The following is a 19,409-nucleotide window of genomic DNA, read 5'->3' as shown; positions in this document are numbered from 1 at the left end:
CACACATATGCGGAAAATGCTTTGCACGTCGATTTTGGGTGAGTGTTATTGCACAAGTGTCACGAGCTTTTTCTGTTCCGGTGTAAAAAGTCCAATTTAGGTAAGTTGGATGAATGCAGTTAACAAGAGATTATGGTTCTGGCAGGCCTTTTTTGCATGTTGACTAAGCAAACGCACATTCACAGAAGTTTCAAAGTTTCATGTCGTGGGCAGTTTCCACTTTCCCCAACTGGCATGGTTTTCTGGTTGTGCGTGGACTAAGATGTTTATCTTACTTTGAACTAGGGCTGTGCACTAAATCTCATTGTTAGGTCAATAATCCTTAGCATAGCAAGATAATAAATGTATTGTTGGAAGAGAGATTCCACACAGATATTCTTACCGCCGCAGCATCTCTCACTACCAATGAGGCTTAATCCTAGCAGATGCCAGAGTCTGTGTTTCTTAAAAAGTCTACTTACTTTCAAGGTATTTTCAACAGCCAGAGATATTCCCCTGTCTCTGTGGCAACATTATGGAGGGGGGGGGACTATTAATCCAAAATGTGGTCATTACAAAGACTGAAGTAACAATGATTGAGTTACAATTTTTGCACAGTGTTCTTGGCATTTAATTATTGGTTGTATTATGAGCAGATTTAGATAAGTTGATAATACCAGGACTTCATGTAATTTGTTTTAACTGGGCAATTATGGGCTGCATTATATCCTGGCAGCAAGGTATTCTGGGGCATCTTATTAACCACCGAGCCAGTAAACACTGATGAACAATTTTGCTGAACTAGGCATGCAATTTAGAAAGCAATAATACACAAATCCAATTTAGCTCACAATTGATATAGCCACACGTCAGCACATGTAACTATCATAGCCTGCAAATTCAATTGGGACAGGCCCTTCTGGCAACAGCACAAGCCAGGATTAAATATATCTGTTCTCCAGCTAACAAGTTGCTGACTATAGACAATAACATTTGCCACTTCCCGCAACCCACCTACCCCCAAATGAAAATCCCCAAGCATTTTCTGAATATATATATATATTTTAAAACCACACTACAGGCAACAAGGTGGAGAAACCGTTCGCCCTCTGCGTGGAGATGAATCTCAGCACGACTCCGTCAGAGAGAACCAGCAAAACCGTTCCAGCTGTCACAGCCCTGGCGGTTTCCAGGTAATCATTTCAATCGCAGTTATCTCATCTGGCCACGAGAGAGCAGACTAAGAATGAATTTGGTCTTGTGGTTTCATTATGAATCAGACTTTTCTGATGGGGCGGGCAGGTGTATGACATATAAAATAATGATTTGCCTTAGCAGCAAAATGGGAGCGGGGGCTGACAGGCACTGAGGAGTGCTGTGTGAAGAATCTCCCTCCAGAGACCACAAAAGCAACAGCTGTCAACATAGTTGTGGGCAGTAAAATTTTTAGGAGCAAAGTTTTCTTTAATCCGCGCCCCCTCCCACCGTGCAAAATGATATCTTTATGAATACGCAGACCATGAAAGCACAGCAGAGACCCAAGTATGGCAGAGTTGGGTTTTTCAGTTTTCAAATTCCAAAAATGAGGGGTGCTAAAAAGCTGTAACAAGACTTGGGAATTCAAAATATATTTTGGTTAAATTAATGTAATTCAGTTTTGCTTGGTAAGTAAAACGTGGGCAGAAATTGCACGGACATCATGAAAGATTATTGTCAAATACTTGCTGTTTATTATTTATTTAATATTATTATTTAATTACTTTATTTATTTATTTATTTATTTATTTATTTATTTAGCATTACCTGACATTTTCAGAAGGTAAAATTAAAATTCTTTGCTTTTCCATAAGCAGTCAGTGTGCTTCTTCATCAGTCTAACCACGCTAAATGTCCAATCACAAAAATAATAGCAAATTTGAATTCCTCACACCCAGTGCTTTTTTTTGCCCCAGCCACTCTGGGCAGCTTCTAACATATATAAAAACATAATGAAACATCAAACATTTTTTTAAAAAAACACTTCCCTGTACAAGGCTGCCTTCAGATGTTTTCTAAAGGTTGTATAGTTACTTATCTCCTTGTTTGGGGGGTCATTTAATTCCATAACCTCCCACATTTCTCTGATGAAAATAGGGAGAGCCTAAGAAAATGCAGGTGGCGCTGTGGGTTAAACCACATAGCCTAGGACTTGCTGATCAGAAGGTCGGCGGTTTGAATCCCCGTGACGGGGTGAGCTCCCGTTGCTCGGTCCCTGCTCCTGCCAACCTAGCAGTTCAAAAGCACATCAAAGTGCAAATAGATAAATAGGTACCACTCCGGCGGGAAGGTAATCGGCGTTTCCGTGCGCTGCTCTGGTTCGCCAGAAGTGGCTTAGTCATGCTGGCCACATGACCCGGAAGCTGTACGTCGGCTCCCTTGGCCAATAAAGCGAGATGAGCGCCACAACCCCAGAGTCGGCCACGACTGGACCTAATGGTCAGGGGTCCCTTTACTTTTTTAAGGAAAACAGATATTCCAGGATCAAATCAGAAACCAGGACAGAGTCTGTAAATCCGGAACTGTCCCTGGAAAATAGGGACAAAATAGGGCCTGACAGCTTCCTAACCCCTCACCAGGGCGGTGATCTGGGGGCAAACTAGAATTTTGTAAAAACGAACCCTGCACTTAGAGGCAGAGAGATGTAGCTAATGTATAATCTAGTTTGGCCCCCAGCCTATGAGAGGAATTGTCCCCCTTATTAACCCTGTGATGAGTACCAAGAACACTGTGAACTTGTGTACGATACATTTCAGATTACAGACCAAAACCAAGTCCGCATTTCCAAACCCAGGCACATACAGTGGTACCTCAGGTTACATACGCTTCAGGTTACATACGCTTCAGGTTACAGACTCCGCTAACCCAGAAATAGTGCTTCACGTTAAGAACTTTGCTTCAGGATGAGAACAGAAATCGTGCTCTGGCAGCGTGACGGCAGCAGGAGGCCCCATTAGCTAAAGTGGTGCTTCAGGTTAAGAACAGTTTCAGGTTAAGTACGGACCTCCGGAACGAATTAAGTACTTAACCTGAGGTTCCACTGTAATACGTATTTGCAGGAGAAGGTGGTGTGCGGCTGTCCCTCCCTAGGCGATTTAATAATAATAATAAAATATCTCCATGTGGAAGGGAGTGGTAATTAGAGACTATGGATTGTTACTATTAGCACTCCTTCCACATTGTGCTTCTTCCTTTCCATCAAAAACAGACCTGACTTGAAAAAATGTTTTCTGTCTTAAGATATGTGACGTTCGCGGCAATATTCTCCAGTGCTTTGTTTTGAAACGATTCTGTTCCAGTGAGCACCGGCTGCATAAGACTCTGAAAGATCCAGATGTTGCCGATTGTTTTGTTCCTAAATATGTCCTTTCTGCCTTCTCCCCACGCAAGGAATTCTTCCAAGCTCCTGGCCGGCGATGACACAGGAAAGCTCTTCTGCTGGTCAGTAGATGAGTAGGAAGATCCATCGTCTGCTCCTCGATGGCCTCACCTGGACGTGAGATGTGCAGAGAATGATGAACCACAATACCAGGCAGAGACAGGTGTAGGTCTTGGGTATAATCTCTGCCATAGTCTAAGCCTGCTATTAAATAATGTGATATGAAGCCAAAGACTTTCTCCTGCCAACCAATGCTGGAGATTAAGGAAATGTCCTTATTACCAGCATTTATTCTTTCTAGGAAACTTGGCAGCTGTGGACTAAAGCCTTTGACCCTGGCCTGTGAACTTACCGTAACCATGGGGAAGGGGAGGGGGTGTTACCTGCGGTCCAACGCAGCTCCATTTTCTCTCCCCACTGCATCCTCGTTCAGTTACCAAAGGTTTGTTTGTCTAGGGCAGAGGTGGCCAACTCCCAAGAGACTGTGATCTACTCACAGAGTTAAAAACTGGCAGTGATCTACCCCCTTTTGGGGGGTTCAGGTCAAAGTTGTTGACCTTGTTTTAGGGAGGAGGAAAGCCCCATTTGGGGGGGGGGGGTTCAGGTCAAAGTTGTTGAGCATTTTGGGGGGAGCCAGTGATCTACCACAAACGTCCAGTGATCTACCGGTAGATCACCATCTACCTGTTGGATGTGCCTGGCCTAGGGCATGATAATTTTTTTTGAAGTGCCTCTGATTGGCATTGCCAGTGTGCCCACCGGTTTCCTCCCATGGCACCCACAAAAGGCATTGGTAAATGCCCTCTAAAAAAATCCACAATGCACAAGACAGCTGGGTTCCTGTTTGCACTGCCTTGGCCTCACCTAAATTGAACATGCCCCCTTAAACTCACTCGCATGTGCGGATTGGACCTCTCCCTTCCCTTGTGAACAGAGGAGCCGTCCAAAGAGCTTTTCTCTGAGCGAGTGTGCTGGTAACTGATAGAGGTTCCTTTCCCCCATCGTTGGAGGAGCCATGCCCACACCATTTTGTGGTCCTCCTCTCTCCTTCTCTGCTCTTTTCGATGTGGCGGCCATTTCCAGAAGTGCTGCCATGAACCCCTGGCAGCCATCCCATGACCCTTTCTCCAAATGTGTCCAGAGCAGAACATTTGCCCCCAAAAAGGTATGCCCTATGATAAATAGTATCAAACTTTGATTTGGTATGTGACTGATCCTGCATTTTCCTGGAATAGCTTCTTTTTCTGGTACAATTTGGGGGCGTATACTGCTGTGGGTTAAACCACAGAGCCTAGGACTTGCCGATCAGAAGGTCAGCGGTTCAAATCCCCACGACAGGGTGAGCTCCTGTTGCTCGGTCCCTGCTCCTGCCAACCTAGCAGATTGAAAGCATGTCAAAGTGCAAGTAGATAAATAGGTACCGCTCCGGCGGGAAGGTAATCGGCGTTTCCGTGCGCTGCTCTGGTTCGCCAGAAGCTGCTTAGTCATGCTGGCCAAATGACCCGGAAGCTGTACGCCAGCTCCCTCAGCCAATAAAGCGAGATGAGCGCCACAACCCCAGAGTCGGTCACAACTGGACCTAATGGTCAGGGGTCCCTTTACCTTTACTAAAGAAAATAAAGGTTTCTGTCTACTGTGGCTGTCCAAAGGGTTTACTTTTGGACTTCAGGCCCAGTAACACATTAGATCAGGCTTCCTCAACCTCGGCCCTCCAGATGTTTTTGGCCTACAACTCCCATGATCCCTAGCTAGCAGGACCACTGGATAGGGGTGATGGGAATTGTAGTCTTAAAACATCTGGAGGGCCAAGGTTGAGGAAGCCTGCATGAGATGCTTATTTATGAAACAAAAGCCCAGTGGAACATCACATGCTATCCCCAGAATACCTATGGGGAAGCCCCCTACCTTCAGCAGATCCACGGCCAAGAGCCTCCTGGGAGCGTATCAGGCCTCACGAGCTCCTTTCATTGTTTTCTTCTTCTGTAGCTTAAAATCAAGGGGCGAGGGTGGCGCTGTGAGTTAAACCACAGAGCCTAGGACTTGCCGATCAGAAGGTCAGTGGTTCGAATCCCTGCAACGGAGTGAGCTCCCATTGCTCGGTCCCTGCTCCTGCCAACCTATCTGTTCAAAAGCACGTCAAAGTGCAAGTAGATAAATAGGCACCCCTCCGGCGGGAAGGTAAACGGTGTTTCCGTGCACTGCTCTGGTTCGCCAGAAGCGGCTTAGTCATGCTGGCCACATGACCCAGAAGCTGTACACCGGCTCCCTCAGCCAATAAAGCGAGATGACCTCCGCAACCCCAGAGTCGGTCATGACTGGACCTAATGGTCAGGGGTCCCTTTACCTTTACCTAGCTTAAAATCATAGAGACTAAGGGAACCCATGCAGCTAGGCAACTTGAGATGGATCAAAACACCAAACTCTGGCACTGTAAACAGACACAAAACTGAGCTGGAGCAACTGGCATTTACAGTGCATTAGACAGACAAGGCAGTGCCTATGGAGTTTGCAACAAACCATGGAGAGACAACTTGCATAGGCCAAAACCCAGATGCCCTGTAGTATTCAGTCGGGGCCTTTTGACCACCACGTTTTGACACCGGATGTATTTTGTGCTTGGTTCCTGGAATCAAGTGATGCTTCATTGAGGTGGATATTTTGACTGTGCCCAAAGCTGCTTCCATGTATTTTCTCCCATCTTTTTCACAGTTTCAGGTGTCTTGGAAGTATTTTTAATTGTTTGTAAAATACAGAACTGTTTTCCAATGTACTGTTTTTATATGTGAAGTTGTTTTTTTAACTGTTTTATACATAAGCGGTTGGGAATCGTTTTTGGGAATCGTTTCTGTTTGTTAACGGGTCTGTTTGTTTTATGATTGTATATTCCACTGTTGCAACCTGCCCTGAGACCTTACGGTTCGAAGGGCAGGTTGGTTAATCTAACAATAAATAAATATCTCATTCCCCTGACCGTGTTCCATCAGTTCACAAAAAAGGATTTCCATTTGAAAATTATCAAATGGAAGGGGAAAGTTCAGCAGGGGTTTCCTGGGGTGCTTTATTTTTGTTGTGCTTACCTTACTTTTTAGGTGTCTGGTGGGGGGAGAGGGGCTTTCTTTCATTCTACAAATCTAACAGGCCCTCTAAGTGTCCATGTTTTCCAGATTTAAGTCTCAGATTTACAGGCGCTGTCCCGGTTTCTGATTTGATCCTGGAATGCCCCGCTTTTCCTATTTGCTTCAGAGAAACGATGGAGGGTATGAAATTAAGTGACCCCTGAGCCAAGGAGATAAGTAACTATGCAAAGATATTTGAAGACAGCCCTGTATAGGGATGTTTAATGTTTTATTATGTTTTTATAAACCATATTTTTTGCTCTATAAGACTCACTTTTCCCCTCCTAAAAAGTAAGGGGAAATGTGTGTGCATCTTATGGAGCGAATGCAGGCTGCACAGCTATCCCAGAAGCCAGAACAGCAAGAGGGATTGCTGATTTTACTGCGCAGTGATCCCTCTTGCTGTTCTGGCTTCTGAGATTCAGAATATTTTTTTTCTTGTTTCCCTCCTCCAAAAACTAGGTGTGTCTTGTGGTCTGGTGCATCTTATAGAGTGAAAAATACAGTTTGTTGAAAGCTGCCCAGAGTCACTGGGGCAACCCAGACAGACAGGCAGGGTATAAAAAGTGAAATTATTATTATTGAATAGGACGTCCCTATTTTCATCAGAGAAATGTTGGAGGCTATAAAATTAGTGGGCTGAATTCTGCAACCTTCCGAACTGCTCATTGAAAACCTTATGAAGCCCTTGGCTGCGCTTTCCTGTAAGTTCAGGAATGCACGGAAGACCGCCTACTGCTTGTATGGCAGCTGTTTGTTGTTGATTTCTTAAAAAAGGAAAAGGGCAAATTAAGTCTTTTTATCGTTAAAGAAACCAGTGTGGATTATGAAAGGGAAAAGAAAAACTTCCCTTAATAATGACATAATTAGCACGCGGGGGTTGGAGTGAAGGGACCGGTTGCAAAATGGCTTTCTCTTGTTCCAAGGGCTGCGTTTGGGTCGTTCAGCATCTAACTATGGCGTTTGTGTCGCGTGAGGGTTGTTTTTGGTGCCTGCTTGTGATCTGAATACAGATGGGCTATTTTGAGCCTGTATTTACAAACCTTTTCACTGTGTCACGGCCGGAGCTGTGATAAGTGGGAGTAGGGCCTGTGCAGATCTACTCAAGCCTGGATAATTGTCCCAAATAGAACGGCTCACTAGAGTGGAAAATAGTCTCCATCTATCTAACTGAAGAAGATAATGACCTTTTAAATAACAGGAGCAATTTTATCTCAATACCTCAATTACTGTGAACTCTCAAAATGTCAAAGTGCCGGGCACTTTCAAAATAACTTAATTTAGACATTTATAGCTCTCAGACACTGCTAGTTTCTTATCTAACCTAATTATGGGTTGTTCAGGAAATGGCGAAGCATCCCAATTAATGTTATTTTTTATAGTGATACATAGGCATGGCCTTTGGCTTCCTCCCCCATCGTGGATGCTGTGATCTGCTCACAGGGCATTTTATTTCGTTCTCTTCCGGCAGATCATGCCGTCTTTCCAACACGGCCACTGTGGGGACCGCAGCCTTCCTGCAATGCTCAGGACTCCCTCGTGGAGCAGTCGTGCGCCCCACCTAGCAGAGGGGTGGGTGTCTGGGGAGCAGAATAGGCTGATCACACACGCCAAGAGTCGTAAGAGCCTTTTTTATTACAGTTACATACGTGTTTGGAGTACACCATCAAGGAAAAGCTACCACTTAGTGGATGCAGTAGTTAAAGTAAAGGTAAAGGGACCCCTGACCATTAGGTCAAGTCATGGCCAACTCTGGGGTTGCGGCGCTCATCTCGCTTTACTGGCCGAGGGAGCCGGTGTACAGCTTCTGGGTCATGTGGCCAGCATGACTAAGCTGCTTCTGGCAAACCAGAGCAGTGCAGGGAAATGCCGTTTACCTTCCCGCTGGAGCGGTACCTATTTATCTACTTGCACTTTGACGTGCTTTCGAACTACATCCAAGGATGTAGTAGTTATGTCCCCATAAATTCTTCTCTGTCCAATCTCTTACACTTGCACCTTCTCCAGTGGGTGCATGCGCAGAAATTATGGGTGTGTATTGCATACCCTCCAACATTTCTCTGAGGAAAATAGGAGCGTCTCATTCCATAATATATAAATTTAATAAAGTAATTTTTTAAAAAAAACATGCCATCGCAATCCCTGCCCATCATGGCTGGTAAAATCTAGCAAGAGGGGATTGACTGTGAGAAGGGAGCTTACAGTGAACCATACAGAGGGCCTTCTCGGTGGTGGCGCCCTCCTGCCAGATGTCAAGGAAATAAACAACTCTCTGACTTTTAGAAGACATCTGAAGGCAGCCCTGTTTAGGGAAGTTTTTAATGTTTGATGTTTTATCGCATTTTTAATATTTTGTTGAGAGTCGCCCAGAGTGGCTGGGGTATAAATAATAAATTATTATTATGATTGTGACCGGATGGGTCCTCCAGCCTCTGTCTCCCAACAAAGGTCTTTATACAGGGCACCCAAGGCAGTTTCCATACCAACATTGGTATCTGTATCACGGTGGTTTTGCTCCCACCGGCAGAAAAGTAGTTATGAAGAGATGGTTGCATGGCTCCATAGCTGTTGTGTGGAGGTATCCCACAAGGTTCCATTCTCTTATCTTATTTAACATTGATATGGAACTTTTGGGAGTTGTCTGCTGGGGATTTGAAAGTAAGCCCCATAGAGCTCAGTGGGACTTACATCTGAGGAAACGTGCTTAGGATCGCATCACTTTTTTGCTTTCCCGCAGTATTTTCTGATTGAACTAAGCAACTGGTACAGTGCACCCCAACCTTTCACTTGCCTGTTTCTGTGCTTTGCTTAAATTCTTCCTCATTGTGACTGGGTGCAACAACCAGCCGGTTTCCACGATGTTTGCTGTTCCCAGAAATGCTGGACAAGTAGAATATTGTTTATTTTGTTTATATCCCGCCTTGCCTCCAAGGACCTCAAGATGCTGTGCATGTTTCTCCCCTGTCTTCAGTTAATCCCCAAGACCACCCTGTGAGGTAGGTTAGGCTGAGAGTGAGTGACTGGCCCAAGGTCACCCAGTGTCCGAGTGGAGATTTGAACCCTTGTCTCCCGGGTCCCAGTCCAGCACTCTAACCCCTACACCACACTGGCTGTCTTGCATGGTGTTGGCCAATTAGCATTGACTGGAGAAGAAGTCATGGAGAATCCACCTTCCTTGCCTTTATTGCGTGGAATGGCTCACATTAGGTATGAGAAGCGTTGTGTTTGTGTGTTAATCATTCCTTAAATGTGCGGGGAAACCAGTACAGACCCATTAGAAATTTTTAACCGGATGTACTCTTCGAGTTTTCCTGTTTAAGAAGACACCTTAAAATGGAAGAGTGGTCTAAAGAGGCATGGGATATAGCTATTAATGCTAAGTTAACATGTGCTATTAAGGTAAGACTGGTGAAATGATTTTGAGGAGATACGGAAGGTATTTGTCAAATTTGCACTGTTAAAATGGAAAGGGGTCAAACCATCGGGAGGTTGGAGAGTTACAACGGAACGGTCTCGGGGGGGGGCACATTTTTATTTACTTTTTTATTATTACTTTGCAAAAAAAAATCAAAATAAAATAATAAGCTGGTGTCGGGGAGAAGACATCTTAGGAAAGGAGGGCACTGTTTGGTTGTAAATTAGAATAACGAAAGGCCGGAGGGCAATGTTACAGTTATTTAAAAATGAAAGAAAGCAAGTGAGACTTTGCTTGTAATGACCCTGCAATGGCATCCAGGCCAAATGAGCCAATTAGGGCGAAGTGCAATCAATTCCCACATCCTGGGATCTCTCGACAGGCAATCTCCCCTCCCGCGCTGTGTCCCCTCCCCCCACACCTGTACCCGCCCATGCTAATGTGATTTACTCCTGTTTGCTGATGGCGATAAAGTTTAATGTGGAAGAACAAACTATATTTAGTCAAAGCTCCTCTCTCTTTCTCTCTTCGAACGGTAGGACACACAACATTAACGTTAACAGCCTGGTGGGGAGAGGCTAATGGAGGCACACTTGTTTCCATCTCAGCATAAGACCACAGTTTACCAATGACAGCAGAAGGATGAGGATAAATATCATGACTCAGCAACAAAGCCAGGTGCCAGCTTGTCCTAGAGAGGATGTCTGCCTTAAAAGAAAAACCCTTGCCATAAATTTCTATACCCCAAGGTTCCGAGGTGAGGCAGTCTCTTACTTTCAGAAAGTACCGTATTTTCCGCTCTATAAGACTCACCAGACCACAAGACGCACCTAGTTTTTGGAGGAGGAAAACAAGAAAAAAAATATCCTGAATCTCAGAAGCCAGAACAGCAAGAGGGATCGCTGCGCAGTGAAAGCAGCAATCCCTCTTGCTGTTCTGGCCTCTGGAATAGCTGCGCAGCCTGCATTCGCTCCATAAGACGCACACACATTTCCCCTTACTTTTGAGGAGGGAAAAAGTGAGTCTTACAGAGCAAAAAATACGGTACTCCCTCTGGGAACTAGGCAGGGCTGTCAACAGGAAATGACATCATGGGGGAGTACTTCCTCTTAGCCCCCCAAACGAGCGTGAGTTCTGAAAACACGTCCCCTGCCTTCAGAATTCCCATCAGCTGATAGAGCAAAAAGATGAATGAGAAGCAAACCAGTACAACAGACATAAACATGATGTTATGTATATATTGGTGTCATGTAAGGTAATCTTAGAGGAAACGTGAGATGAATGTGCAAAACAACCAGCCAATGTGCACTTTCGCCAAACCACATGGAGAATGTGCAGATAATCAGCACCTGAACAGGAAACGGTTTGCATTCTCTGGGGATTTATGTATCTTTCCAACAAGGAGAACATGCATGTCCCAGGTGCATTTTGTACATTCTCTGGGCAATATGTGAAAACTTCGTGGCATATTTGAGAATGTGCATACGCTGCCAGAATTTGCACACATTTCCAAGTGCTCACAGGACAACAGTTTAATTTCCTGGTATCAAGTGGTTTGTAGTTTCTTGGGGACTTCTTCCCCACTCCCTTTTTGAAGATGGGAACCACATTTTTCCGCCGTCAGTCTGCAGGGACCTCACCTGTTCTCCAAGAATTATCAAAGATTATAGAGAAAGGCTCTGAGATTACATCTGCAAATGTCGGTGTTTGGGAACCCAAAGGGGCAAGGAGCAGAGAAGTATCCTTGGATTGCAAAGTTCTCTGGGACATCGTCCCACATCTAGAAAACTGAGAACTGTGGCTCAACTGAGAAGCTGGAGCTGTGTCTTAGAATGGGGTGCTTTTGTAGCTAACTCCCATCATCAAAAAAGAATCAAAATGCTGTTTAACATTAAAAGTGGGTGAAGTACAGTGGTGCCTCGCAAGACGAAATTAATTCGTTCCGTAAGTTTTTTCTTCTTGCGAGTTTTTCGTCTTGCGAAGCACGGTTTCCCATAGGAATGCATTGAAAATCAATCAATGCGTTCCTATGGAGACCGTCCGGCGACAGAGGGGAAGCGCCGCTCTGTCCCCTCTTTTGAAGCAAGGGGCTGCGGGGAGAAGATAGCTTCTCCCCGCCACCCCTTGCTTCAAAAGAGGTCCGGGGACAGCGGGAAGCGCTTCCCGCTGTCCCCGGACCTGGGGCTGCGGGGAGAAGATCGCTTCTTCCCCGCTGTCCCCAGACCTCTTTTGAAGCAAGGGGCTGCGGGGAGATCGCTTCTCCACGCCGCCCCTTGCTTCAAAAGAGGTCCGGGGACAGCGGGTCTTCCCCGCTGTCCCCGGAGCTTGCGGGGCAAGCTTCATTTTGCGAAGCAAGCCCATAGGGAAATTTGTCTTGCGAGGCAACTCGAAAACGAAAAACCCTTTCGTTTTGCGAGTTTTTCGTCTCGCGAGGCGTTCGTCTTGCGGGGTACCACTGTAGAGGGTTCACCACTCTTAGCTTCAAGCTTAAACAGGGCACCACGTAGATTCTCAAGAAGAATAATTCTAAAGACCTTATAAAAAAAACAAGACAGGAATGGAAGTAAAAAGGAAAGAAGAGAACGTTTTATCAATAAAGAACACACAAAAGGAATTTAAATATGCCATCGAAAATAGGACCTGTCCTGCGTTTACATCTTGTTTTCTTCAAAGAGAATCTGAGCGTAAACAGTCATAGTAGGAATGCCTTGCGCTTCCTGGTGAGGTTTGATGAGTTCCAGTTCAGCATAGGTTAGATTCTCATCAGCGATTTTTGGCTGCAAAACACAATTGGAGAAGTGTGTCCATTCAATTGAGTTTACTGGGTAATTTGGCAGTCTGCCTTTTAGCAAACATGCGACAGCAGTAAAATGAACAACGGCAGCAGCAAAATAAATCTATGGCCCGGAGCCAGGGCTTCCCCGGTTACATATAGAATCAGTTCCTCAAACATGAATCAGAAGGTTGTATCCAACTGAGATTTATATAGAGTAGACCGCCGAAATTAACGGATCCAAGTTAGCCATGTCCATTAAGCTCAGTGGGCTTACTCTGAGATGACTTAATCAACAGCACATGTTTACTCAGAAGTAGGTCCCACTGATTTAAATGGGGCTTAACTCCCAAGTAAGAATGCATAGGCCTGCAAGCTAAGATGTCTATTTTATAGGCAGAAATACAAAACTTGTGTGGAAAATGCCCAATTAAAATTAGATATATAAAAAGCCAACAAGCGGCAGCAAAGCCAAAGTAGAACCACTTCTCCACCCTGGTCTTCAATATATAGCTCAACAGTGTTCTTCTGAATGCTCCCTGACCTATACTGAAACCTTCAGTACATAGTGCCTAGCACTCACCTAGAAGTCATGGTAACCTTACCGGGACATTTGCAGGAAAACCAAAATGCTTTACAAAGCTATTGTACTACCAACTGTACTGTATGCCTGTGAAACAGGAACCACTTATAAACATCATCTCCAGCTCCTTGAAAGATTCCATCAACAATGCCTAAATATATATATAATATCACTTGGAAAGACAGGCAAACTAAATGTCAGTGTACTGGAAGACGCAAAGATGCGATGATTCTTCAACATCAACTTTGTTAGACTAGTCATGTTGTTCAGATGTCTGATTATCATCTTCCAAAGCAACCACTCTATTCCCAACTTAAGAATGGAAAGCGTAATGCTGGTGGTCAACAAAAGAGCTTTAAAGATGCTCTCAAGGGAAATTTTTTTTTTTTTTTAGTATAAACGCCGACAACTGGGAAACACTGGCCTGTGAGCGCTCCAACTGGAGAACAGCCTTTACCAAAAGTGCCATGGACTTTGAAGACGCCTGAACCCAGGACGAAAGGGAGAAATGTGCCAAGAGGAAGGCACACTTGGCAAATCCTCACCGTGACCAACTCCCGCCCAGAAACCTATGTCCCCACTGTGGAAGGATTGGACTCCACAGTCACTTATGGACAAACTGTTAAGACCATATTCATGGAAGACAATCTGAGTTGGCTATGAGCGATCACAGAAGAAGAAGAAGAAGAAGAAGAAGGAGGAGGAGGAGGAGGAGGAGGAGGAGGAGGAGGAGGAGGAGGAGGAGGAAAACCTAGAAACCAGGTAGATCAGGGAGGTTACATTGGAACTCTCTTCATTCACATGCTCTCTTTCTGTCTGTGCTGTGATATATATTAGAATTCAGCCATGTCAGTCTCCATTTGGAGGGTTCAAGTAGTCTAGTGCAGATGGTAAAGGTCTTCCATAGGCCTCACATATGAGGAAGCATGACTGGATGAACTCTAGAGTTCGGTTTCAGGAGGCTAGGCCCATTTAGCCTTTGTGTTTTGCTCTTGTGGGCACCTTCTGTTCATGCCAAACCAACAGACCCTTTTCTTCCCCTCCTTGGTTACATTTCTCATTCCAATTCCATCCCAAAACATCATGAATCCAAAAACGGCCCTGCAACACCCAGCTCATGTAAATTTTAGAGCTAAGATTTATGAAATCACATTGTCCAGGTGCATTATTATATTATCTGGAAATTGCATTGTTTTCTTGGGTAGATTATCTCTTTATTCCTACTTTATTCTATTAAGTTTGGATATGAAAAATAACACTCGATTCTTCCAATACAGGTCACCGGGCAGCATTGGCTGATGTGTTACTTTCATACATTTTTATGATGTTCCTATAGTAAACATAATTTAATAAAGCCAAAACACACTAAATAAATAATTGCATCTAGAAAAGCAATAAAAGCAAATAAAATTAGTACTTTCATAAGTGGAAAAGGTACTTCAATTACTGCTACAAGCAACGGCGCACCATAAAATGTGTAGAATAATTTCCCTTATGCATATTTCCAGTATGTAATAATTTGATTGAAAATATGAGGAAACACACAGGAGGTTCAAAATTGTGGAGCACATACAGTTCTCAACAAAGGATGTGTAATAACTGAGCATGGGAGATACAGCTTTATCATAGCCCCTTTCCCAGGCAAAAATCAGAGGAGGGGTGTGTGTGCTGCCATTGTCTATCTTTAATTATATTTTGCCAAGTTTGCTTAGTTGGAAAGAGAGCTTTGCGCGATGAAAGTTAAGATGAAACTTTCCCAGCGTGTAACCGCATAGGCTTCTCAGAACACCATTTTGACCTGGAAATTAAAGCAGCAACAGCTGCAACAAAATGGGCACCCAAACCCAACTGCTGGAGGCAGCAGGGGTCCATTGTGATTTCCCCCACCCCCCAAAAAAATCTATTCTCGATGCTTTAGAAAGCACTTGTGAAGTATATCATGGAAGAAAAGATATTTGGGGCAGAAATGTAGAGCCAGTGACATCATCTCTGCTAACGTCCACGCCCAGAAAATGCCATAAAATTAGAACAGATGTTGGGGCAGCAAAGCAACGGGGAGAACGGCCCTTTTTAATAGGGCTTCTCTTGATGGCCAACTGCAATTCTCTTCCTAATACAGTTGTGCCTTGGAAGTCGAACAGAATCCGTTCCAGGTCCATTTGACTTCCAAGACGTCCGAAAACCAAAGTGCGGCTTCCGATTGGCTGCTGGAAGCTCCCGCAGCCAATCAGAAGCCCCATCGGACATTCGGCTTCCAGAAATAGTTTACAAACCAAAACAGTCACTTCCGGGTTTGCGACATTCAGGAGCCAAAACGTTCGGGAACTAAGCTGTTCGAAAACCAAGGTGTGACTGTACACAAACATGCTGGCGAATAGTTGTGGCAATCTTTGTTTCTCTTTCTGAAGCTGCTGGGTGGTGGTTAATAGTTTTCAGCATGTTTTTGCTGTTAATGGGGAAAGAGATGGGTACTTGACATGATTCATATGCCTGGCAGTTTCCAGCAACAAGAGAAAAGATATTGGCCTCTCGTAACTTTTTATTTGAATGGAGAAAAGGCAGGTTGGGAATAGCAGTTGTGAACAAGCAAATGGCAAGGAAGAAGGGTGTTAACCAGCCCTCTCTGCTTAGTGTGGGTGATTTTAAGAGTCACCAAACACCTCTCCAAGGAGGGCCATCTGCAGTGCTAGACACTAGATTCATTCACCCATCAACACCAAGACTTGTGATTCTGGTGGGCCAGTCAGTGTAGACTACATCAAGCACAATAGACCAATGGTCTGACTTATGAAACTTCCTATGTTCCCAATCACTCCAAGACTCCAGGCCCTGTGGAAGCACTCAAGGAAAGACTCACAAGGAGCAATGGGAAGGAGGAATCTGACACCATGACGCTGTCATGGTCACCGCAAAGATCCCCAAACTGCACTGTACCAATTGGGAGCCCAGTGCTGATTCTGAGGCCACCATGAAACTCTGCAGAGTCCCAATGTGGTCAGTAGGGCTGGGCGATAAAGCAATATTGATTTCATAATTTTGGACCTGTTGTGGGAAAACCCGTGAAGCCAGCGAATGCCTCAACAAAGCTCCATCCTTATTTCAGACCTTGTGATATATTAGTAGAGTTAAAGCTATGGTTTTCCCAGTAGTGATGTATGGAAGTGAGAGCTGGACCATAAAGAAGGCTGATCGCTGAAGAATTGATGCTTTTGAATTATGGTGCTGGAGGAGACTCTTGAGAGTCCCATGGACTGCAAGAAGATCAAACCTCTCCATTCTGAAGGAAATCAGCCCTGAGTGCTCACTGGAAGGACAGATCCTGAAGCTGAGGCTCCAATACTGTGGCCACCTCATGAGAAGAGAAGACTCCCTGGAAAAGACCCTGATGATGGGAAAGATGGAGGGCACAAGGAGAAGGGGACGGCAGAGGACTAGATGGTTGGATAGTGTTCTCAAAGCTACCAGCATGAGTTTGACCAAACTGCGTGAGGCAGTGGAAGACAGGGGAGCCTGTCGTGCCCTGGTCCAGGGGGTCACGAAGAGTCGGACACGACTAAACGACTAAACAACAACATATCACGATGTTGTAAAACGGGTATCGCCCAGCCCTAATGGTCAGTACTTTTCTTTCTGCCTCCAAATAATTGGGGGGAGCCATAGAAAACCACTTTTGTGGGAGCGAATCAGCCCCATGGACCAGCAGTTGACCACCTCTGCTGTAGTCTGTAGGAAAGGTTAGGAAATGACAATGTTGCCCATTGTTCTGGCAGTCCAGTCTCATCATTTGATGAGGCCCTGAGACACTGTGTACCTAGTTTGTTATTACATTTTGTAATGGGCAAAATAGAGGCGTGTGCATTTGGTGGAGGCCATATGCATTTCCATTTTGTATATTTCCTTTTTTAAAAAACGGAAGTATTAGCTATATATATCTGCAACTAAACAGCAAAAGTCATCTAGCACAATATCTGCATATTATTATTACTATTATTATTATTTAAAAAATAGCCAATATATGTACTGCAATTCTCCATTAACATTTTTGTATTAGGGAAAACTGTACAAATTGGGGGGGTTGGGGGGTGGGAGAAGTGTCATCTGTAAAAACTGTGTGAGTGTGTTTGTGGGCAGGTGGGTTAAACTCCCTATATCTAAAGTGCTCCTCTACATTTTACCAAAACTAATAGGCATGAAATCTGATCCTGAATCACTGCAAGCTTGTCAACTTCAGAAACAAGCCTTCCCTGCTATTTTAGGCAGACCCAGAATTTATTTTGGAAAGGGAGAAGTTTAAAAAGTGCTTACACACACAGTCTGGCAGAAGGATACATTCAAGTTACACATACAGAATCCTTGCCAGCTGTGCTGGCAGCTGTTGAGAGGGGGAGCTGAATTTCGCCCTCCCTGCTCTACATCTCCTTCCCTTGCTAAACAGCTGATGGGCACCATTCTGTAACTTCTCAGAGGTTTCAAGTGAATGGTAAAGGTAAAGGGACCCCTGACCATTAGGTCCAGTCGTGACCGACTCTGGGGTTGGGGCGCTCATCTCGCTTTATTGGCCGAGGGAGCCGGCGTACAGCTTCCTGGGTCATGTGGCCAGCATGACTAAGCTGCTTCTGGCAAACCAGAGCAGTGCACAGAAACCCCGTTTACCTTCCCACGGGAGCGGTACCTATTTATCTACTTGCACTTTGACGTGCTTTCGAACTGCTAGGTTGCCAGGAGCAGGGACCGAGCAATGGGAGCTCACCCCATCATGGGGATTCGAACCGCCAACCTTCTGATCGGCAAGTCCTAGGCTCTGTGGTTTAACCCACAGTGCCACCTGCGTGAATAGGAGGTCTTTAAAAAGTGGGTACTAAGGCATTTTTCCTGGGCCACAAATGAAGGCGCCCACCTGATATCTAATCTATGGTCTACCTTCCAACTAAAATGAGCTATGCACCTAGAAGGTACAAGCAAAAGCTGTCACTATAATTGGGATGGAATCCTATCCACACAACAATCTGGGTGAAAGTGAGAATTGGATATGCCTTTGTGGGGCTACTTACCAGAAGGACTTTCCTTTGTGGTTTCAGAAGCTTGGGCTTGGGGAAAGAGGTGGATATCGGTGCTGTAAAGGTAAGAACAGAACGGCGAGGAATTACTCCTTCTTTCTGCAAACTGGGTTCCTTCTAGGACATGCAGAAACACTCCTAAGCTTTGACTCAGGGAAAACCTGCCAAAATAATGGAAAGGCAAGGCAAACAGCAGTCCAGATTCAACAGTTTGCGCACAGGAATGCACTGCCTTGCCTAGCAATCTGCACCATCTGCTCAAAAAAGCAGGGTTTTCCAACCACAGCCTTGTGGTCAAAGAGATTGCAATGTTCACACAAAGAACCAAAAGTCCTTATTAAAAACAAACAAACCCATAGCTTTAAGGGGCTAAAAGAAACAGTGGCACCCTGAAAATCAAGGCACAGGCACCCTGATTGATCCAGGAACCACCTTCAAACCAAAGCTTCCATCTCCATTTTTACATACTCCTTTGTAACATTGCTACTAAAACCACTTAACTTCATTCCGACATCATTCTAACATTCATTAATTTTACAGTATATCTGTAAATAGTCTTTAAATTTCTTCCAATCTTCTTCCACCGACTCTTCTCCCTGGTCTCGGATTTTGCCAGTCATTTCCGCCAATTCCATGTAGTCCATCAGGACTAGATGATCCTTGTGGTCCCACATAGATTCAAGATGATTCTATGTAGAGCATCCCACGCCAATTGAGGAATTCCCTGCAGAAGAACTTGCACAACCAATATCCCGTCCTCATCCAGTTACCACTTGGGGAATCTTTCTGAAAAATGAGTAATTTTCCTTATCAGTTGCTTGGATGAAATAGTAGGCTTGGATTCACCACCACCCTACCTATCAAACAACCAGTTGGTGCAATTATTACTTTTGGAAGACTGCTTTCTGTGCACGCAGCTCCACTTGCTGTGTGAGAGTAAATTAAAGTTGGATCGGGGCCAAACCTGGGACGTACTGGAGTTGATCTCGCATGGGTGCTGCTGTAGCAGCAGGTAGATCAAGGGTGAAGAATTGGAACTGGCCTACCAGTCATCTGACACCAGTTGATTGT

The 19,409-nt window shown here is 44.7% G+C and overlaps 2 protein-coding genes across 2 annotated transcripts in view; one reads left to right on the top strand and one right to left on the bottom strand.

Moving 5' to 3' along the window:
* WDFY4 (WDFY family member 4) overlaps positions 1-6,364 on the top strand; it is a 207,038-nt gene extending 200,674 nt beyond the window's left edge. The window contains exons 61-62 of the mRNA XM_081191446.1: positions 1,061-1,172; positions 3,406-6,364. Of these exons, the coding sequence (XP_081047572.1) occupies positions 1,061-1,172; positions 3,406-3,472 (179 nt within the window). The 3' untranslated portion in view covers positions 3,473-6,364. The remainder of the gene's footprint in view (positions 1-1,060; positions 1,173-3,405) is intronic.
* A 6,119-nt stretch (positions 6,365-12,483) lies between these two features.
* The window catches only part of VSTM4 (V-set and transmembrane domain containing 4), a 31,997-nt gene continuing 25,071 nt past the window's right edge, over positions 12,484-19,409 (bottom strand). The window contains exons 7-8 of the mRNA XM_081191874.1: positions 18,333-18,394; positions 12,484-12,702 (exon numbers count right to left, since the gene is read on the bottom strand). Of these exons, the coding sequence (XP_081048000.1) occupies positions 12,577-12,702; positions 18,333-18,394 (188 nt within the window). The 3' untranslated portion in view covers positions 12,484-12,576. The remainder of the gene's footprint in view (positions 12,703-18,332; positions 18,395-19,409) is intronic.

This window comes from Podarcis bocagei (assembly GCF_964188305.1).
Source record: "Podarcis bocagei genome assembly, chromosome: 4".
NCBI classification, from domain to species: Eukaryota; Metazoa; Chordata; class Lepidosauria; order Squamata; family Lacertidae; genus Podarcis; species Podarcis bocagei.
Note: the sequence above shows the minus strand (reverse complement) of the source record. Positions and strands in the feature narration are given on the sequence as shown.